Genomic DNA, 22497 nt, shown 5'->3' with positions numbered 1-22497 from the left:
AAAAGAACTATCTTGCTAACCCCCCCCCCATGGTTTCTTTTTAGCATTTGAACACACATGAAGCTGCCTCATGCTGTATCAGACCATTGGTCCCATCAGTATTGCCTGCTCAGTCTGGCAGTGGTTCTCTAGGGCCTCAAGTAGCTGCCTTTTGCATCACCTATTGCCTAACTGGAGATGCTGGGGACTGAACCTGGGACCTTCTGCATGCCAAACAGAGACTCTTCCACTGAGCCACAGCTCCTCCTTGTTTACACCCCCAGAATGTAAGAAACTAATTTTCAGGAGAAAGAAAGAAAACTGGAAATGTACTAGAGCAGAGAAACTCTTTGTGATGTGCAGCTGAACTGGTTTTTTTAAAAGAGTCCAGATGAAATGTCCTGTCCAGTCCACTTTCTTTGTTGGCAAGCTAATTGTTGAAACAGCTCTCCAGGGTCCTGGAAAAAATGGGTGTCATTCAAACTTCCTCTGTGTTTTTAAGACATTGTCTACTAAGCAAACCACTTGCTACAAAGAAGCTCTTTAAGTGAATTCCACAGAAAGGAATTCCTGAATATGAACACATGACATCCAAGAGGCAGTGAAAAGCCCACAAATGTAGACTGAGGAGACTGGCATTGTTTTGTACATGATAACGGGTGTGGGAAGGGAGTGATGCTGAAGGTTTACTGCTCTCTTGATCACTTTTTGCAGGTTTCTTTTTCACGAGAACTCCTTCCATCATGCCCTTTTGTGGCAGCTGCAGATTCATTCCTAGACTTGGTCACCATCGATCTGAGCCAATGCAATGCATGTGGTTTGCAACAAATGGACTTCTCTATGTTGGACAGCATCTGAGTAAGGGACCACATCTCACCCAGGTGGCCCCGGCTTGTACCCCTTGGTTGCACCATGCAGCTCTCAACCCATCTTGCACCCAAAAGGATGGTGATGCAATCTCTCCTCTTCTTAGCATTTCTGAATCACCATTCACTGCAGAGACCCCTGGCAGCCAACAGCAATGGCATAAGCAGTGATGATGGACGCCAAGGGAGCACGGGGCTAATCCAGTGTGGAGAATACAGCAACCAGGTCTTGCCCAATGGGAGGTGCAGAATTGTAGCCACCCTGCCACAGCTGGATGAGCAGAGGTGCCCGGATATGTTCCGCTGCACAGACGAGGTCTCTTATTGGCTCCATGAAAATGAGGAGCGGAAGCAGCAGATCCTGGAACTGCGTGAACTCATTGCTGAGCTCCAAGAAGAGCTGAGGAACCATCGGCATCGCATCAAGGTGCTGGAGTTGCAGGTAAGCATTATCTGCCATAGGGGTGAAAAAAGGATGAATATACAAGTTACTCTGAAAAGTCCTCTCCCAGTAAATGCATGCCTGTTATCCAGGGTGCACAGTCCCCATACCTGCAAAACTTAACAACTTGTGATCTATGAGGGGCATGTGTTAGTGATACCACTGAAATTCACACGCCACAGACTTGGTGTATAAGCTGCAGCACTATATAATGCCCACCTGCAATTTGAACAGCCCCATGAAATCTGCTCCACCTTGAATGGCACATCTGAGCCAGGGGAAATGTTCTCCTTTCCTCCTTTCAAAGCCTTTCTTCTGCTTTCCTCACTGCTCCTTTTCTCTCCTCTCCTCCTATCTTTCCCCCTCTCTCTCCCCTCTCCTCTCTCTACTTTCCCACTCCCCTCCTTCTCTACCCCTCCACTCCTCTCTTCCCCCTCTCTTCTCCCATCTCCTGTTTCCCCTCTCTTCCCATTCCCTTCCTTCCCCTTTATTCTCCTCTCCCTTCTTTCTCTTTCCTCCCTGCCTCTATTTGCCTCTCCAATCTCCTCTCTTCCTCATTCTAACATTGGGCATCCTTGGAGTGTCATTTTCCATGGAGCACTGGGTGCCTTAAGTCACTGATAAAACAGCTCTGGTGTTCCTTGGAGGTCTCCTACCCAAATAGTAACAAGGGCAGACCCTGCTTAGCTTCCAAGTGGTGATGAGATTTGGCTAGTCTGGGCTATTCAGGTCAAGGCAAGGAGCCATGATACAGGTTATTAAAATTAAGAATGGAGCACATAAAGAGACAAGAGAAAATTCTCCGAGACCCATTGGGGGCCATCCAATGAAATTGATGGGCAGTGCGTTCAGAAGAGTCAAAAGGAAATAATTTTTCACCCAAATGTCATTGGATTGTGGCATTCACTGCCACAAAATGTAATGATGACCACTAATTTTTAGCAACCTTTAAAGGGGGATTAAAGAAATTCTTGGAGGATTGGTCCTTCAATAGCTATTCAGCCTCAATAGTTAAATGGAACCTCCATGTTCAGAAACAGAAGCACTCTGAATACTAGTGCTGTGGGGCAGCAACAGGAGATGGCTTTGGCCTCCACGCTTTCCTTGTACACCTTCCAACACATGCAAGGGGCATTTTGAGGGGTCACTGTGGGACAGGATGCTGGACTAAATGGACCACTGGTCTGATCCAGCAAAGCTGTGCCTAGGTTCTTAGCAATTGTAGCTTGCAGTTCTTCTTCATAGGGCCATTTAAGGAATGGAAGGCAGAAGAATGAAATGAATTCTAATATGCTCTTTAATATATCAGTGTCTGGAATGGCATCAGAAAACACCCGCCCACACATCTTCTCGCACAGTGACAGAGAAACAACAAGAGCTGGGATGATCTCCAGGTTGCATGATGAATTGCAGAGCCAAGGAATGGCCAGCCCTCTAGGAAGAAATGAAGTTGGCCTGTTATTAAGCCTCATAAATCTTGGCCACTAAATGGAGCTCAAATTTGTTTATGAAGACGGCTCGGCCGCACGATTCTGCACTTTGCATTCTTCATCTGCATAAAACTGGTTGCTTATATCAGAGAATGTGCTCTCCAGGGGATGATCATCATTTTTAAAAAGGCAAAAGATGGCACAGTCTTCTGGGAACCTTCTCCTGTACATATCTCACTGAAATGGGAAGGGATCAGAGCACCTGCTTGTGTCTGCAGAAAGTCCCAGGTTCAGCCATGGCCAGGGCTTTTTTTGTAGCAGGAACTCCTTTGCATATTAGACTACATCCCCCTCATGTAGCCAATCCTCCAAGAGTTTACAGTAGGCCCTGTAAGGAGAGCCCTGTAAGCTCTTGGAGGATTGACTACAACAGGAAGGTGTAGCCTAATATGCAAAGGAGTTCCTGCTACAAACCCCCCCCACAAAACCCTGGCCATGGCCAACTTCACCTATGAAGAGATGGAGAAACTATCCTCTTGCCCAGAGAACCCCTGCCAGTCAGAACAGAGTCCTGAGCCAGGCAGGCTGACTTGATAAAAGGCAGTTTCATGTGAAGAAGGTCTCTGTGCTCCTACATAAGGCACAGGTGGCCCTATTCTGAGAGGTGATACATGGAGTTATTAAGGGTGGTAGGTCTTACTCTGGCACGACTCTCCTGACTTTTCACAAGTTACACAAAGCAGAGTTATTTAAGAGGGTTTTTTGCAGAGGTAAATAGAACTGTACTATAACTGTACTATAATGAAATTGTCTGAAATTCGCATTGGTAAAGGGATGGGGACTGTGACCTACCACACTGTATTGCTACCTAATACTGTAAGTGTGCTTCAGACTAGGCAGTTTCTACTCCACTTAAAAGTATCATTTTTAAGAGCTCGTGTTTCAGCTCTGAGATTTCTCTTGTTTTCTGGTTTCTGTAGTCCAAACCCCATTGGGTTGCTCTTTGGATGTCCCATCCTGTTGATTTCACTTGATTTACGCTATGTAATCTGCCCTGAGGCTTAGCGAGAAAATTCTCCTCTGCAAGCCCCATGGAAATGGATTTTTAATTCCATATTCACTCCAGTGGTGCTTGAGCAAGACAACTTAACTGTGTGTGGGATGAGCAGCTCTCTAGGTTTTCCTACTCAGGGGCCAGAATGTCTTCATCAGCTCTGAATGCACAGTCCTCATTCCTTTCAAGGTGGGATTTGAGCAGGTTGAGATGATTTGTGTGGACTGGCACCCTGCCCCACTTTGGAAAGAGAAATGTTTTGTGTGCATTCTCTTTATGCTCAGAAGCTAGTTATATGAAACCTAACTAGAGAATGGCTGAAGAACCAGTCCCCCTAGTTAGCTTTCCATTAGCCAGGCTGTAAAGACCTGCAATTGAAACACTGGTGGTGGCTATTATCTCTGAATGCAGGTAACATAGATTGGACTCATTAGAATCTTCTGGAGAGGATAAAAAACCCAGAAATTTCTATCAGGTAAATGACTGGGCTCTGCTCTGCACAAAAGAGAGCCAGAATCTTTTGTTAAGGAAAGTCAGGAATGAGAGAACATTCCAGAAGAGTGTCTTCAAAGATTGTGAAGATTGGGGAGAACAATTTTTCTGTTTTTGCTGTTGGGAAAGAGGTCCGGAGGTATAGCAATGTCACGAGCTGGGGCCAGGCCAGGCGAAGTCCAGGGGCAGTCCAAGGTCTGTAACCGATGAGCAAGAGTGTCCAAGGTGCCAAAGCCAAATCGTTGTCCAGGTATCGTAGGTCAGAGGTTCAGAAGCCGTAGTCAGGGGGCCCAGAAGTCAAGCCAAGGTCAGGGGGTCCAAAGTCAAAAGCCGAAGTGGATGCTAGGACGTCAGGTAGATGACTAGCTGCTTCCACAAAGCCTCCTCCCAAAGCCTACAGCTATATAGCCCTCTGCTGGCTGTTGCCCATTTGGGCTAATTGCTGGCTCAGAGAGGCAGCCAGGATCCTGTTGCAACTCAAGCATCCTTGCTCTTAGAAGGGCCAGAATCCTCTCAAAACTCAGGGCTCAGGGAGCGTCTTGCTTGTGAGCGTGCCGCCCTCCTCCGATCCCTGAGGTCCTGACGGAGGCGGTCACGCACACGCGCCACCCGAGAGGGCGAGGCAGGGGGGCTGGGATCTTCTCCAGCAGGAGGCAGGGGCACTGGTGCAGGTGGCAGGGGCACAGTTTCTGCTGCAGGCTCAACTTCCTCTACAGGGTCCCCAGCACCCATGACACTATCCCCCCCCCAGGGCCCCCCTCCGTCGAGGGGCCTGGGAGGTCGGGGTGGTCGTTGTGGAACCGTTGCACCAAGTCTGGGGCATGAAGATTGTCCACGGGCTCCCAAGACCAGTCTTCTGGGCCGTATCCCTCCCAGTCCACAAGGTACTGGAGGCCTCCACGATGGTACCGGGAGTCCAGGATCTGGCGCACCTCGTATTCTTCTTCATCATCCACCAACACTGGTGGTGGTGGCGGTGGAGAAGGAGGCCGAGCTGGGTCAGGGCGTGCAGCTGGAACAAGGAGGGAGCGATGGAACACAGGGTGAATGCGGAGGTGGGGTGGCAACTGGAGCCTGAAGGCGACGGGGTTTATTTGTTCTAAGACAGGGTAGGGTCCAATGAACCGTGCATCCAGCTTGTGAGACCGACCAGGCCGGCGCAGGTAGCGAGTTGAGAGCCACACCTGATCCCCCGGCTGGATTGGGGGGCCTTCCTGCCTCTTCCGGTCCGCAGCTAGTTTATAGGCTTCCTTGGCCCGCTGTAGCTGCTCTCGGAGCAAGTCTTGGCTGGCGCGGAGTTCTTGCAGGTAGGCCTCAACGGCGGGGACATTCGTGGGTGGCAGGATCGCCGGGAAGAACCGGGGGTGGTAGCCGTAGGTTGCAGCAAACGGGGTCATTTGGGTGGAGGAATGGACCGCGTTGTTGTATGCAAATTCCGCTAGAGGCAACAGAGTGGTCCAGTCGTCCTGCTGGTAGCAGGTGTAACAGCGGAGATATTGCTCTAGCGTGGCATTGGTGCGCTCTGTCTGACCATCTGTCTGTGGGTGGTAAGCTGAGGACAGGTGCACTCGAGTCCCCAGGCTGGAATGGAGGGCTTGCCAGAACCAAGAGGAGAACTGGGGGCCCCGGTCTGAGATCAGGTGGGCTGGGAGTCCGTGCAGACGAAAGATGTGTTGCAGGTAGAGCTGGGCTGTCTCCTGAGCTGTGGGAAGTTTCGGGCACGGAATGAAGTGGGCCATCTTGGTAAATAGGTCGACGACCACCAAGATGCACGTCTGACCCTTGGATCGTGGAAGTTCCGTGATGAAGTCCATCGAGATGGTATCCCAGGGTCCTGAGGGTGTGGGCAAGGGCTGTAACAACCCCGAGGGTTTGGCTGGGACGTCTTTGGCCCGTCGGCAGACGTCACAGGAGCTGACATAACGGGCAACATCGGAGCGAACTCGTGGCCACCAGAATTCCCGTGTCAGCAAGTGGGTGGTCTTATGTTGTCCAAAGTGCCCAGCGGGTAACGCGTCGTGGGTCATGCGTAGTACTTCTGCCCGCAAGGGCCCGGGCGGCACATAGAGGCGTTCGTGGTGTAGCAAGAGGCCGCCTCGAGTCGTGAACTCGCCTGTTGAGCCATCTTGGAGTGCCTGGAGGTGTTGCTGGACCCAGGGATCATTGGCCTGGCTAGCACGAATGTCCTCCACGAGTGCTGGTGAGGTGGAGGTGGCTGCAAACACTGAGGGTGGCAGGATGGGAGCAGCAGGCACGGTCTCAGTCGAAGCAGGAGCGTATTCCGGTTTCCGCGAGAGCGCATCGGCTTTCCGGTTCTGGGTATGGGGGATGTAGGTGATCTTGAAGTCAAAGCGGGAGAAGAATAGGGACCACCGGATCTGGCGCTGGTTGAGACGGCGGGTGGTCTGGAGATGCTCCAAGTTCCGGTGGTCGGTGAGCACTTGGACAGGGTGGCGAGCCCCTTCAAGGTAATGTCTCCAAACCTCAAAAGCCACCTTGATCGCGAGCAACTCCCTCTCCCAGATGGTGTAGTTCCTCTCTGCCGCAGTGAGCTGGCGTGAGTAATAGGCGCAGGGCTGGAGTGGCTGGGACGGCTCCTCGCGCTGGGACAGCACTGCTCCCAGGGCCACGTTGGAGGCATCAGCTTCCACCGTAAAGGGAAGCTGGGGGTCAGGGTATCTCAGGAGTGGCCCGGTGGCGAAGCGGGTCTTCAGGGTGGAGAAAGCGTTATCGGCCTCTGGGGACCAGTGGAAAGGTTCTTTGGGGCGGAGTAGTTGAGTCAGGGGTGTTGTCAGAGATGCATAGGCTGGGATGAATTGCCGATAGTAGTTGGCAAAACCAAGGAACCGCTGCAGGTCTTTGCGATTCTGAGGGGCCTGCCAGGTCAGGACCGCTTCCACCTTTTTCGGGTCCATGAGGATTCCCTGTGGTGACACAATGTGACCAAGGAACTCGACGGAGCGCAGGTCAAAGTCGCACTTCTCCAACTTGGCGTAGAGGCCATGGGCTCGTAGGCGCTGTAGGACCTGGCGGACGTGCTCGGCATGCTGGGCAGGATTGCGGGAGTAAATTAGAATGTCATCCAGGTATATGATCGCGAAGCGGTCGAGCAGGTCCCGGAAGACATCATTCATGAACCTCTGGAAGACAGCTGGGGCGTTGGTCAATCCGAAGGGCATCACCAGGTGCTCGTACTGCCCGTATCGGGTCCCAAACGCGGTCTTCCATTCGTCTCCGGGCCGTATGCGCACCAAATTGTACGCTCCGCGGAGGTCCAGCTTGGTGTAGATTTGGGCCCCCTTTAAACGATCCAAGAGTTCAGGGATCAGTGGTAGAGGGTACCGGTCGCGGATGGTGATCTTGTTCAGGGCCTGGTAGTCATTGCACAGCCGGAGCTCCCCGCTTTTCTTCTTCACGAAGAGGACTGGAGCAGACAGGGGAGAAGTTGAGGGTCGGATGAATCCGCGCTTCAGGTTCTTGTCCAGGTAGTCTCGCAAAGCTGCCAACTCAGGCTCCGACATTGGGTACAGACGCCCCACCGGGAGTGGTGCCCCAGGTACCAAATCAATGGCACAGTCATAGGGTCGGTGAGGGGGAAGCTGATCTGCTCCTGTCTCTTCAAAGACATCGGCGAAATCTGCATACTTCTGAGGGAGCTGAGGACCACCACTCGGGATGCCGGCTGCTAGAGTGGTGGGAGGAGTCAGATGGGGGCATGGGTCTCGGAAGCGTAGTTCTTGCTGAGCCCAGTCCACGATGGGGTTGTGCAGCTTCAGCCAGGAAAGGCCTAGAATCAGCGGGAAGCGAGGCATGCGGGCGACATCAAACTGCAGCTGTTCTTGGTGCTGCTGGACATGGAAGGTGATGGGACAGGTCTCCTGGGTGACGGGGCCAGAACGGAGGAGGCGCCCGTCAATAGCCTCCACCAGCGTCGGAATCTCTTTTGGCTGCACTGGGATCTGGTGCTGCTTTACAAAGGCGGCATCTACGAAACAGTGGGCCGCTCCCGAGTCCAGCATGGCATACACGAACAGCCAGCGTCCATCGGGCAGATGGAGTTTGACTGGTAGCAGGAACGGGCCCGGGGTATCAGCCTGTTGTTCGGAGGACCCAGCTAGTCGCCCCAGGCTGGAGGGTCCACTTACGCCTGGGGCTGGCCTTTTGGCGGCGGTGGCAATGTAGGTCTGGGTATTCGATGTTTAGCAGGGCAGCCAGAGGCATAGTGGCCTGCCGTGCCGCAGTAGAGGCACAGGTTCTGCGTGCGGCGTCTGGCCTTTTCTTCTGGAGTCAGGCGGGGTCGAGCAGCTCCAAGCTGCATAGGCTCACCCTCGTCTCTGGTACTAGCTGGGGATGGGAGAGGAGCCAAGTGGCAGGGCGCAGGGAGCTGGCGCCCTCGGGTCTTGGCTTGGCGGCGACTTTCCAGGCGGCCATCGATGCGGAGGCAGAGGGTGATAAGTTCCTGGAGCGTGGGGGGCCGCTCCACCCTGGCCAGTTCGTCCAGGACTTCCTCTGCCAACCCCTCGGTAAACTGGTCCATCTGAGCAGCCTCATTCCACGCCAAGTCTTGGGCCAGGAGCTTGAATTCGGTGGCATACTGAGCCACCGAGGACTGGCCTTGTTTCAGGGCCCTGATTTTCCGGTTGGCTGTGGCTGCTTGGACTGGGTTGGAGAAGGCAGCAGACAGGTGGGCCTCAAACCCCTGGTAATCAGTCAGTAGGGGAGAGGACCCAACCAGTAGGGGTGTGGCCCACTTGGCCGCCTGCCCCTTTAACAGACTAATGATAAAACACACCCTCGTCTTGTCATTGGGGAAGTCCCGTGCTCTTAGTTCAAAGTACAGCTGACACTGTGCCAGGAACGCAGGAAATTCTTCCACAGCACCCCCAAATCTGTCAGGTGGGGGAACTGGGCACTTGGCTGGAGCACTGGCTGCAGGCTGTTGCTGCAAGTGCACTACTGCCTGTGTCAGCTGCTGTACCTGGGCTTGGAGGGCAGCCAGTAGTCCTGCGGTTCCACTTGCTTCAGCATCCATCCTGTGGAATGGGTGTTTGTGTGGGTGGAAGCAATCTGTCACGAGCTGGGGCCAGGCCAGGCGAAGTCCAGGGGCAGTCCAAGGTCTGTAACCGGTGAGCAAGAGTGTCCAAGGTGCCAAAGCCAAATCGTTGTCCAGGTATCGTAGGTCAGAGGTTCAGAAGCCGTAGTCAGGGGGCCCAGAAGTCAAGCCAAGGTCAGGGGGTCCAAAGTCAAAAGCCGAAGTGGATGCTAGGACGTCAGGTAGATGACTAGTTGCTTCCACAAAGCCTCCTCCCAAAGCCTACAGCTATATAGCCCTCTGCTGGCTGTTGCCCATTTGGGCTAATTGCTGGCTCTGGGAGGCAGCCAGGATCCTGTTGCAACTCAAGCATCCTTGCTCTTAGAAGGGCCAGAATCCTCTCAAAACTCAGGGCTCAGGGAGCGTCTTGCTTGTGAGCGTGCCGCCCTCCTCCGATCCCTGAGGTCCTGACGGAGGCGGTCACGCACACGCGCCACCCGAGAGGGCGAGGCAGGGGGGCTGGGATCTTCTCCAGCAGGAGGCAGGGGCACTGGTGCAGGTGGCAGGGGCACAGTTTCTGCTGCAGGCTCAACTTCCTCTACAGGGTCCCCAGCACCCATGACAAGCAAGCTGTCTGAAGAAATGGCTTCAAGAATGTGCCTTGAGGGCAATGATGTAAACAAATTGAGTAGCTATAAGATTATTTATCCTTTCTCTCAATTACAACAGCAGGAAGATGTTTTAGACCCAGAATTGTATTTAATAATTCATTTTTTAAAATCTAAAAAAAAAAAAAAGTACCTTACAACCTTGCTGACCATAAACTGTTTTGAGGTTGATTATTATTTTGATGCAAGGCTGCCTGGAATCCTCCTGACCTAAACCTTGGCTTGATCTCCACGCACCAAGCAGATCACTGGCTGGTTGTGAGTTCTGTGTGGAACGTGGTTGCAACAGGATTACCAGCTCTGGGTTAGGAAACACCTGGAGATTTGGAGGTGGAGCCTGAGGAGGGTGGGGCTTGGGGAGGGACTTCAACACAGTACAGTGCAATGGAGTTGACCTTCCAAAGCAGCCATTTTTCTCCAGGTGAACTGAGCTCTGTTGCCTGGAGATCAACTGTAACCCCAGGAGATCTCCAGCCACCACCTGGAGGTTAGCAACTAACTTGTGTATAGAATAGGTATCTAGTAGTGGTTTTTAAGACATGTGTATCAATAGTACAGCTCTGGTTTCCTGTGATGACTGCCAGTTTGAATACTTTTTAAAGTGGTTTTTGACAAGGTACATTAGTTTTAAACATTTGAAGACCCTTCTACATGGAATACACATGGGGTTTTTAAGAAATCTGAAGAGGATGCAATAACAAAATCTCGAAGGAGCTCAGCTCCCTCCCTCTGGGCTGCTCCCCGCTTTAACACCACCTCTTCTTCCTCCTCCTAAGTATGAAGAGAAGGCTAGCCGGAACTCCTCTATGGAGCTGCGGGTCCAGGATCTGGAGCAGCAGTACCACGAGTCCGTTGCCGTGCAGCACATTCAAGCCACGCTGCTGTACGACATCCAGGCCCGGGTGCACAACATCTCTCTGCTGGTGGAATGGGTGCGGCACAACCCTGGCTGCCTGGTCCCTGCGGAGATGCGGCTGCAGCAGGAGATGCACCGCCCAGGTGAGATTTCTGGCCCTGGTCCCTCTTGTAAGGAGAGGGCCACAGCTCATTCCTAGGCCATGTGCTAGGCATGCTGATGCTCCTGGGCTCAGTCTTCCATAGAAGGCTTTCATCTAGCAGACAGACAAGAGCCCCCTCTGCCAAGAGTACTGCCAATCACAGCAGACAATTGTGTGCCGTGAATTGGATGGCCCAAGTTAGCCCAATCCAGGGCTTTTTTTTTTGTAGCAGGAACTCCTTTTGTATTTTAGCCACACAACCTTGATGTAGTCACTCCTCCAAGAGCTGATGTACTAAGAGTCCTATAAGCTCTTGGAGGATTGGCTACATCAGGGGTGTGTGGCCTAAAATGCAAAGGAGTTCCTGCTACAAAAAAAGCCCTGGCCCAATCTCATCAGATCTCAGAAGCTAAGTAGGGTTGGCCCTGGTGAGTACATGGATAGGGGACCACCAAGGAAGCCCAGGGTTACTACGCAGAGGCAGGCAATGGCCAACCACCTCTCTTGCCTTGAAAACCCTGCAGCGTCTCCACTAGCTGGCTGCAGCTTGAAGGCAAAACCCCAAAAGATTGAGTATAAGATAGCTTCATATGTACTGTCTCTTCCCACCCAACCGCGGCCCTGGATTTTTATCCATCCAATCCCAAAGACTCCAGGTCAGGCATCTGCGAGCTTTTACAATTAAAGAATCCAAACTGTGTCAAAATTCAGAACAAAGAACTGGTCTAAGAAAGCCCACATGCAGGTCTTGAAACTCTATCACTTATTTTCATTTATTTATTTGCATTATTTATAGCTCACCTTTTCCATTGAGACTCAGGCAGATCACACAGAGCAAGTTGGTGCAATCAGCAGGATGGTACAGCAACAGAGAATGCAAGCTATACCCAGGGGCACAGTCCTCAGTCCCTTGCCTTTTACCCAAGCATCTTCAGAACCATTTAGTTACAGTACAATACTCTTGCACAGGTGTGTTAAGTGCTGTCAAATTGCTTTTGATTTATGCCAACCCTATCAATTAATGTCCTCCAAAACATCCTATTGTTAACAGCGTTGCTCAGGTCTTGCAAACTGAGGGCTGCGGCTTCCTTGATTGAGTCCATCCATCTCATGTTGGGTCTTCCTCTTTTCCTTCTGCCTTCAACTTTTCCTAGCGTTGTTTTCTTTTCCAGTTAGTCTTGTCTTCTCATACTGTGACCATAATAGAATAGTCTCAGTTTTATCTTCCAGTGAGAGTTCAGGCTTAATCTGATCTAGAACCCACGGATCATCTTTTTAGAGGTCCATGTTATCTGTCAAACTCTCCTCCAAAACCACATTTCAAAGAAACTAGCTTTCTCCTTTGAGCTTTCTTCACCAGTGGTGTTGAATTCATTTGTTATAAGGGCTGGATCTGACTTAAATGAGACCTTGTTGGGCCAGGCTGGGCTGTGTTGGGCCAGGCTGGGCCTGGGCCATATGTGTACCTATTTAAGATTAGGTAGCAGCAATATAAACTTTTTAAAGGACACAGACAAACTTGACTAAAGATTTTAAAAAACCCAAAAACCTTAAAACAAAACATGCTTTAAAAACATTAGCACTTGTTGGTCTTAAAGCTGCTGTATTTCTCCCATGGGATCCAGGGAAGTGGGCAAAGGAAGCTCTGGCTCTTTCCCTCCCTCTCCAGGAGACCAGGAGGGGGAGGAGCCTCAGTCAATTGAAGGAAGAGAGGCTTCAGTAGCTCTGCTGTGCAATTGAGAGAGCGTGGCAAAGCAAGCTGAGATGCAGAAGGAAGCAAGAGACAGGGAGAAGGAAGCAGATGCTCGGGGGCCTGATAGGAGCCCTACGGGGGCCTGATTCGGCCCCAGGACAGTTTGACACCCCTGTCACTGTCCAACTTTCATGTCTATATATAGTAATGTGGAACAACTGTGTCATGAATTTACATGAACTTGGTCACTAGCAACCCATTCCTTGCCCTTCAGGATCTTCTCTAGCTCTTTCATGGGTGCTCTTCCCAGTTTCAGTCTCCTGATTTCCTGGTTGCTATCTTCCTTTTGGTTGATCTTATTACCTATGTTAAAAAAGCCCTATAAAATTTCCGCAGTCAAATCCTGGCTGTTGGGCTGTTTCTTAGGCACACACAACATCTCAAATATACACAGGAGAAGGCAGCATAAATCTGTGCAGAGTTTGCACAAGGATTACTGACAGCTGTTCACCTCTCTCATTTCTCTTGGTAAAGCATGTCGAAGCAGCCCTCTAGTCCCATAATAATCATTGTCTGCCATCCCCTTCAAATACTGGTTCTTCCAAAATCCCACCAAACCCCTCAATATACCTAAACTTAAAGATTTCATCTTAAAGAGTCACATTTGTCTTTATAGCTCAAAGTCTTTGCCCTCTTCCCCCACCCATCCCAAAAAATTGAACAGGGCTTTTTTTTGTAGCAAGAACTCCTTTGCATACTAGGCCACACACCCCTGGTGTAGCCAATCCTTCTGGAGCTTACAGTAGACCCTGTACTGTAAGCTCTTGGAGGATTGGCTACATCAGGGGTGCATGGCCTAATAGGCAAAGGAGTTAACTGCTACAAAAAAAGCCCTTCTACTGAAAGGACATCCGCTTCCTCTAAATACAGTTCTAAAACCAGGGATCATTTTGTAGAAAAATAGGTGGTGGAGCTCATCCAGGATTGTTATGCAGCTGCACATACTATTCAATGGACAAGGAGGTGGAACTCTCAGAAGGAGGAGGTAGAACTCTCAGAAAGGTGCAGGAGCTGCTCTCCTGTGAGCTCCCACTGAATCTGAGGCCTGTCCAAAACTAACTGTCTCTCTTCCCCTTGTCACTGAGTGACTGAACACCTGCACATTACATTGAGCACATTCCATTGCTGACATCTGCATTTCAAAGGCTGCCTGCTAGCAGACCCCTTGGAGAGCCACTGCCAGCCAGGGGAGACATCTTGGGGCTCACTGAAGCAATTTGCTGATCAGATGGCAGGCAGTTTCATATGCCCGGTTTAGTGCATCATATCCCCCCTGGGCCACAACTCCAAGGGGTGGCCTCCTTCTGGCCAAGCTGGGCCTCATTCCTCCTCCAGAGTCCAGCCCTGGCCCAAATGAAGTCAGAATGACGCGCTATGAATTTCATGCCGACAACAGTGGGAATGCAAGTCGATTAGAAACGGTGCCTCTTTATCAAGGATGCTTAAGGGTGCATCAGCCTTCTTCTGACAAAGATCTCTGCAGGGGGCTGAAGACCCTCATTCCTGATTGCAGAGAAACCTGCTGAGTGTTTCCTTCTGTCCCCAGCCTTGCTGCATTTCAAACATATACTTCTCTTGGGGCTCTGGGGTGTTAGGTTGCTGCCCTGCTCTAGGTCTCCAAAGGAAGGAGCAAGATCTCAGGGTTAGGCTTGACAGAAGATTTTGCAGCTAACCCAGTCTTGGAAGCTAAGCAACGTCAGCCTATCAACATGATGCATGACTACTGTGAAAGCACAGGAAATGCTAGGCACAAGCAGGAAAAAACAAATTCTCTACGTAGCTTCAACATTTTCAGGAAGTTTATATCTTTATTCATGCCCCAAATATTCTACAGCTTCAGACCCAAATGTTTGAGAGGTTCATAATCTAAATCTTCTAGAGCTTTAAAGTACGGATACGAATGATTAAAGAAAAACAAAAGCCATCTACCCAAATGACATAACACATTGTGCACCAGAACTCTCCATCAGGCAAAAAAAGAGGAGGAAGGAAGGAAGGAAGGAAGGAAGGAAGGAAGGAAGGAAGGAAGGAAGGAAGGAAGGAAGGAAGGAAGGAAGGAAGGAAGGAAGGAAGGAAGAAAGAGTTTCATGCTGCAGTCTAAAGGCCTCTTGCCTGCATTCTGTGCAGAAAAGCAGACAGGTATGAATGGACGTATCTTTGAACACAGCACTTTGCAGGAGACTGAAGTTGGTTCTTTATTCCCAGTTCCTTATGCATTTCTTATTCATTCCTTATTCGTGAACTCAACCAAAAACACAGAGGAGAATTTAAAACCACTGAACCCCAAAATAAAGTCTTGATCCTCATATATCATACACCCCAGACTGATGGACAGGCAGACAGACTACACGCAAACAGTTCCTGGTCTCATGAATGAGTGCCTATTTTCCTGTCAGGTAATTCCACTGATGCTCCCCAAATCTTAGGCATGCTGAGAATCTTCACATGCATTCAGCCCTTGGTCCTCCCCAGCAAAAGATTGCTATGGGACTCTCTTCCAAGATGAACAGAGCCCTTGACACCAACCCACAAAACAAGATAAGCTCCTGAAGACTTTCACCCACTAGCCCAAATCCAGCCCAAGTCTCTGACATAAGCAGAAGGCGAATCATGTCTGTTTAGCCAGCCAGCCTTTGGGCCAGCTTGTTATGGCCTCTCAGCATTGTCTTTCAAAGAGACCATGCCTGATGCTTTTTACTTGACTTGCCAGGGATTGAACCTGGGACTTTCAGCATGCCAAGTAAGTGCTGTACCACTGAGCCACAACCCATAAGAATATTAGAAGAGCCTAGCTGCATTAGACCAGTGGTCCATCTAGTCCAGCATCCCATCTTACACAGTAGCCAGCCAGGTCCTCTGGGGGGCCAACAACAGGGGACAGAGGTCAAGACCTTCCCCTGGGATTCGAACGTTGACTCATGGTTGGATGTTTCTATTAGTCACCATGGCTAGTAGCCACTGATACACCCATCCTCCATGAATCTGTCCAATCCCTCCTTAAAGCTGTTTATTCTTGTGGCCATCACAGCATCCTTAAGCACTGAATTATACATTGTAATCAGCTTTTCCCTTGCTTTACCCTATATTTCTCTGCTTGGGCTCCTAGAAACCTGCTGCCAAATGATAAATGTCTGAATGGGGTGATTTGGTGTAAGACCAGAGCCGGCCCTAGGGCAGATGGTGTCCCATGCAGGCTCCCTGCCCAGGACCCCACCACCACCTCCCACCCTCCCTCTGCCTTGCCACACTTCGTCACATGTGTGGACCCCCCAAAGCTCACCACAACAAAGCTGGGCCCTACTGGCTTCAAAGCAGCTGCATGTATTTTGAAGCCAGCATAGGAGGAGACTTCTCCCCCCTCCTTCTGGAACTGGAAGTGACGGCGAGCGAAGCCTCCTCCAGTGCTGGCTTCAAAAAACACGTAGCTGCCTCAAAGCCGGGAGGGCCCAGCCTTGTTGCAGCGAGCTTGAGGGGGGAGAAGTGCGGTGGAAGGGAGGGGGCAAGTGGTGGCGGTGGCAGCAGCAGCAATGGTGGGGGGGAGAAGAGGCAAACTAGGCAGTTGTCTTGGGCACCAGGAGGGAGCCCAATTTGGCACCCCCCTCCCGGTGCCCTAGGCAATCGCCTAGTTTGCCTAGTGGGCAAGCTGGCCCTGTGTAAGACAGCTTCATATCCTCCATGTAGAGAAAAGCAAAGAGCACAAAATCCCCGCATCTGAGACAAGTTTCCCTGAGCTGTCTTCTTTTTCAGATGTGAGGCATGCCAAGAACTGCCCCATTGACTGTGCCTCCATCTACTACAATGGAGTTCGTCGCTCCGGTGTCTACAGCATCATGCCGTCTGTGGAAGGGCTTCCGATTGAAGTGCTGTGCGAGATGGATGTGGAAGGTACAGTCAGAGGCAATGGTACTTCCTAAGGGATAGTCCTCATGGGTGCTTTCCAGCAAGGCTGGTCAAACATTGCCTCTCCTAGGAAGAGGCTATTGGGAAACATTTCTGTCCAAAAGGACTCCTTGTGGCTTTGGAGTGGTTCACACATGGTTAAAGTCCCCGCTCCATGACCTATGTGAATGAGTGCAAGATCTGTGTCTCTTGCACTCCTTTTCTTCTGAAACATTGGGTTTTGGTCCCCATGTCAGTCAAGGGCTTTTTTTGTAGCTGGAACTCCTTTGCATATTAGGCTACACCCCCCTGGTGTAGCCAATCCTCTAAGAGCTTACAGTAGGCCCTGTAAGCTCTTGGAGGATTGGCTGCATCAGGGGGGTGTAACCTAATATGCAAAGGAGTTCCTGCTACAAAAGAAAGCCCTGCGTGTCACTGATTATTTCCCTGCTAGTGGCTGCTGGTGGCATGGATAGAGGAATAGGGAAGAGAGAAACGCACAGTGCCATCATATAAGACAATTGATAGTCCCAGTTAAAGAGGGGAAAGGGAGAATAAGAAATGCAGCTGATTTTTAAGCTGCTTCTGTGTGGCCAGCAAGGCAGTCAACAGGACTTTCCTCATTTTCCCACTCTGCTGTCTACAGTATCCATGGATTTCCTTTAACACCTCAGCTTAACTGGATCTCTACAGCAGCTCTCAGCAGAGAAGACCTGTCTGGATAGGCCAAAGGCCAGACTCAGTAAAAAGGTGGCCTCAGTGGCTCAAGACAGTGACTGATCCAGTGAACTTCATGGCTAGAGCTGCCAACTCTGGGTTGCAAAACAACTGGAGATTTTAGGGGTGGGCGTCAGGGCCACCTTAACAGCATTATGGGCCCTGGGCAAAGCAGTGTACTGGGCCCCTACGACAACTACTCACAGGAATAAAAATGTAAATGGTCGATAAATACTGCATCATACACAGATTAGTGTGGGGCCCCTATGCTTGTGGGGCCCATGGGCAAAGTGCCCATCAGGCCCATAAGTTAAGACAGCCCTGGTGGACACTAGGAAGGGTGGAGTTTGGAGATGGGAGGGACTTCAGTGAAGTACAATGCCATAGAGTGCACCTTCCAAAGCAGCCATTTTCTCCAGAGGAACTGATCTCTTTTGTCTGGAAATCAGTTCTATTTCAGGGAGATTTCTAGGTTAAAGTTAGCAGCCCTGTGGCTGAGAAGGTATTTGAACCCAGACCTCCCCAGTACTAGTCCAGTATTGAACTTTGAGATTGTGGTAAAAAATGTCCAACTAGTATCTGGGAGACCTGCATTTGAATCCCCATTCATGCTATGGAAGCTCACTGGATGACATTGGGACAGTAACAACTCAGCCTCACCTATCCCACAGAGTTGTGAAAATGGAGGAGGGGTAAATGATGTAACCTGCTTTGGCTCCCCATTGGGGGAATAGGTGGGGTGTGGATGAATAAAATAAAACAAATAAACCATTGAATCCATACTGCTTCTGGTGTTCAGTAGGGTTGTCAGGTCCAGCTCAGGAAATATCTGGGAACTTGGGGTGGGTCTCAAGAGAGGAACCAGATGCTATGCTGAAAATTTGATGCCTCTCCCTCAAAAAACAGCCCCCCCCGAGTCCCAGATCAATTCCCTACTCCATAGGGTATAATGGAGTGCCCAGCAGACATTCAAACCCCTCCCCCCACTTTCTGATAACCCTAAAGCCGAGGGAGGGCCTCCAAACCAGGGGATCCCCTGCCTCCAACTGGGGATTGGCAACCCTGGTTCAGAGATGTTTCTGCCCTAAGCGTTTGGGATGGAGGCAGGTTAGAAATTCCACACACTGACTCAGTCCTTGACAGGTGGAGGTTGGACAGTCATCCAGCGGCGGCAAGATGGTACAGTCAACTTTAACAGGACGTGGAATGAATACAAAGATGGGTTTGGCGATCTAAATGGTGAATTCTGGATGGGCAATGAAAACATTCACAAGATCACCAACCAAGGGGACTACTCTCTCCGCATTGATCTGGAAGACTGGAATAACAAGCACAAGCATGCCTTCTATCAACTGTTCAGGTATGGGTGGACAAGGCTGGGTCAACAGCATAAGGGATAAGTGGGCGACCAACCAGCACCCCTCCATTTTAAAAAAACTCCTATTAATGTTCCTTTCCTATCTCCAGAACATTCTTTCCACATAGTTAATTGAGGCAATAGCGCCACCTGCTGTGAGCTAAGGAAATTAAACCTCAATCTAATGGACAGTCATGGACATAGATCCTCATATGTTAGAGATGTGTCTGCGTGTTCAGTATATTTATTTACTGGATTTCAGAAACTAGAAAACAAATAATATGCATATGATAAACAGTGTCCAAACAACAGTCCTTACCACTTTACTAAGTCCTTATCTTGGGTCAGTCACAGTTCACTCAAGAGCAGTTCTCACAGAGCTTTCTCAGCCCCACTTACCTCACAGGGTGTCTTGTGGGGAGGGGAAGGGAAAGGAGATTGTAAACTGTTCTGAAACACCAAGTGAAAGGCAGGGTATAAATCCAGACTCTTCTTCTTTATAAAAATGCCCTCCTGAATAATTCCATTTTACACGTTCTGTGGAATGCTAGAAGTGTGGTCAGGGTTACCAAGCTCCTGGGAGGGGTGGGAGTTCTCCCTCTTTGGGGATCCCCAACCTGCCAGCCTGCAGTGGACCGGTGCAGGGATCCCCTTCTGACATTGCCGGCACAATGACATCATTCAGAGTTCCCCTCTCAAATTGCTACAGCGTCCGGCAAAACCATAGAGTTTCCCTAGAAGCTCCTAGAGCGATCAGTGTGCGACGTCACTGGTGCAAATATGACACTTACGAGTGACATCATCGTGCCATGTGCACATAGCACACAAGAAAAAAGTCCCCCCCCCCATAGGCCGTGGGGGACTTTGCAACCCTAAGTGTGGTGGAAGCCTTTCTGACCTCCTCAGGCAGACCAGCCATTCCACAAAAGAATGCAGCCAAGAATGCTCAGATATGGACAGCTGTTGATATTACTCATGTGTAGGGTGGCACCTGCAGAAGACTTTGCTCAAATGAGCAGGGTTGTTGCAGTGTGGCATCATGGGAGCCCTGTAGATTTGAGGCACCAGAGCCTAGAAGAGCTTTGTAGGTGACAACTAATACCTGGAACTGAGCCCAGGAATAATTGATTACCAATGGTGTGACTGCAGATCAGATGTAATCTTCAACTTCTTCCTAGGTTCTGATTGTAATCAACCTATAGCATTCCATACCAGAAGAAGACCGAAGAAGAAGACCGTAGATTTATACCCTGCCCTTCTCTCCGAATAAGAGTCTCAGAGCAGCTAACAATCTCCTTTATTTTCTTCCCCACCTGTGAGGTGGGTGGGGCTGAGAGAGCTCTCACAGGAGAAGCTGCCCTTTCAAAGACAGCTCTTTGAGAGCTATGGCTGACCCAAGGCCATTCCAGCAGGTGCAAGTGGAGGAGTGGGGAATTAAACCCGGTTCTCCCAGATAAGAGTCCGCACGCTTAACCACTACACTTAACCACTACACCAAACTGGCTCTCTGGAGTTTCCAGCTGGAGTTTCCTGGTTGTCTTTGAGACCAGACCCGTGTAGTGTATCTGATGTCCTGAGATGCTATTGTTTCAATTAAAAGGAAAGCAGTGACTTACTTCAGTGTACTTCAGTGCTGTTCACTGACCTCTAGTGCTCAGTGGAACAAATCACTTGGAGCAGAATGGAACTGCACATCCTTACTTCAGGTGAGCACCACTTCTTTACTGGAATGGGGTGGTGCTCTTACAGTCTCCTTGCACAAGAATTTCCTCCCATCATTATGGCATCAGTCAGAGGATAATAATACAAGGGGTTCTGCTGATGTGTATGAATTGTGTTTGGGGTCTTTTGCAATAGGCTTTAGAGGTGATCTGAATGCAAAGCACCCATAATAACTCAACACAGAACTTTTACATTTGCTGTGCTCAGTGAAGACTACAAGTCTCACCCCACCCCTCACATTCTATGTAACCTCCAAGGCTGCTTTGTCCTGGGATTATTTGAAAATCCCATCCAAAGACCATTCCTGGCACATTCCCTATTTGCTTTACAGCATTGAGGATGAAGCTAACTATTACCGCTTGCATGTGGAAGGCTTCAGTGGGACAGTAGAGGACTCCTTTGCCTGGTACCATAACAAAAGGAGCTTCAGCACGCCTGATTCAGGAAACATCTGTGCTGCCATCTCCCATGGAGGCTGGTGGTATCACCAGTGCTTCTTCTCCAACCTCAACGGAGTTTATTACAAGGTAAGGTCTGGTGGTTGATCCTGACCCACACAACCTTTACAGCCATCTCTCAAAATGAAGCTTGCCAGAATTTATCTATTACATCTTTAACTTTACCCTTCTTCCAGGAATCCCTGATGGTGTACACAGGTCTTTGAGTTTTATCCTCACAGCTACCTTACAAGGAAGTTAGGCTGAGAGAGAATAGACCCAAGGTCAGCCCAGTCCCATGAATGTCGACACAAGTGCGGGGGGGTGGGGGGGTTGAACATGGGCCTCCTTGAATCCAGTCCAACACCCAATCCTCAACGTGGTGCCAATGGGTGCCACTATGCCCACTAATGGGTTTCTGGATGCCCACTTGCTTCTTCTACAAAGTGTCTTTTTTCTGGCTTTTTTTTTATCACAAATTGTGCAGGGTAGAAATCTAGGCCAGCTCTTGCTGGATGCCTTCTGCTTCTTGGACTCTGTATGAAGGAATATTACCTTAGAATGAGATCCAGCCCACACGGGCAACAAGATGAAGATGATGCCAGGGCGAGAGGCTGGAATTAACCACTTTTAGAGTTATTCTTAATTCACTCCTTGTTTTCTCCTGTCAACCCCTACCCCCTTCACAGGGTGGCAGATATTCCTTGAAAAACCGCAGGATCCTTGGACCTGATGGGGTGGTGTGGTACACATGGAAAGACACGGATTATTATTCCCTCCGGAAGGTTACCATGATGATCAGGCCTCGAACTTTCCGTCCGCATCTCTCCCCATGAAGAAATCAGGAATTTGCGTGTGTGTGTTTCACTTCAACTGGATTACAAGTTCCAGCAACAGCCAATGACTGCGTAATGATTTGTCAGGTCACTGAGAGGTGGCAGCCAGCCAACCATGTGAACCAAACCGAAATCAGCAGACAGGCCATGGCCTGAGAAAGGTCTCACAGATGGATGTTCACACCAGTGCTATTTGGAGGGAGGGATGAGGGGTGATTGGAGCTCTCCCCTAAACTGATGTTCTAATGGATGTGAATTGTCATCCTGAGGCCTGAAGAAAGTTATGGTTTCTTGGGAAATATCACTTCCAGTTCTGTCTGGTGTAGCTTGCTGGTTGGAATACAGCAAGCTGCAAAATTGTGGGTCTTGTAATATTGATATATGGTGAGGACACAGCTTGAAGTAGCACAGTACTGCCCTCAACTGGAAGAAGGCTGGGAGTGACTGATTCAGAAATTGCTCTTTTAGGTTAATATGTATGTGGTATAATGCTTGCCTGTCTAGCTGTGAGGATTTCCCAGTGCCATCTGCTGGCAAGCAAGAGGAACTGCTGCATGGAGGGGAAAGAGACACCTTATGGCTGTGGGCAGGTTTCCCCCCCAGGGGGTTTTATAGTTTGCTCTCTAAGCAGACTTGTTAGTACTTGGCCAGGAGACCACCCAGAAATACCAGGTGCTGAAGGCTGGATCTGCTTCTGCAAAAAGTCCATCCTTACCTAGAAGGAGGGAGCTAAGTACAGTGCGACCCAGGACTTATTCCAATTGAACTGAAAGAAAGCTCAGATGCAGCTGGAGCACCTGGAACGGCTGGATGCTGGAGAGCTCCAAGCCACTGG

General features: G+C 50.0%; 1 protein-coding gene across 1 annotated transcript; it reads left to right on the top strand.

Annotated features, from left to right (window-relative positions):
• Positions 1-698: 698 nt before the first annotated feature.
• LOC132587619 (angiopoietin-related protein 7-like) lies at positions 699-21868 on the top strand. The gene is made up of 6 exons (XM_060259932.1): positions 699-1287; positions 10740-10962; positions 16462-16599; positions 18454-18670; positions 20721-20916; positions 21516-21868. Exons 1-6 carry the CDS (start codon positions 892-894, stop codon positions 21660-21662), a joined length of 1317 nt encoding a protein of 438 aa, XP_060115915.1. The 5' UTR covers positions 699-891; the 3' UTR covers positions 21663-21868.
• Positions 21869-22497: the final 629 nt, after the last annotated feature.

Source organism: Heteronotia binoei, chromosome 1 (genome assembly GCF_032191835.1).
Source record: "Heteronotia binoei isolate CCM8104 ecotype False Entrance Well chromosome 1, APGP_CSIRO_Hbin_v1, whole genome shotgun sequence".
Taxonomy (NCBI): Eukaryota; Metazoa; Chordata; class Lepidosauria; order Squamata; family Gekkonidae; genus Heteronotia; species Heteronotia binoei.
The sequence above is the reverse complement of the archived record's forward strand: the minus strand, read 5'-3'. Positions and strand labels throughout refer to the sequence as shown.

Bases quoted from the DNA above. Each gene is read 5' to 3' on its own strand.
- LOC132587619 (XM_060259932.1), top strand. From the start codon at position 892: ATGCAGCTCTCAACCCATCTTGCACCCAAAAGGATGGTGATGCAATCT. The intron at 10,963-16,461 runs GTGAGATTTCTG...CTTCTTTTTCAG, and splicing joins GCAGGAGATGCACCGCCCAG to ATGTGAGGCATGCCAAGAAC. The intron at 20,917-21,515 runs GTAAGGTCTGGT...CCCCCTTCACAG, and splicing joins TCAACGGAGTTTATTACAAG to GGTGGCAGATATTCCTTGAA.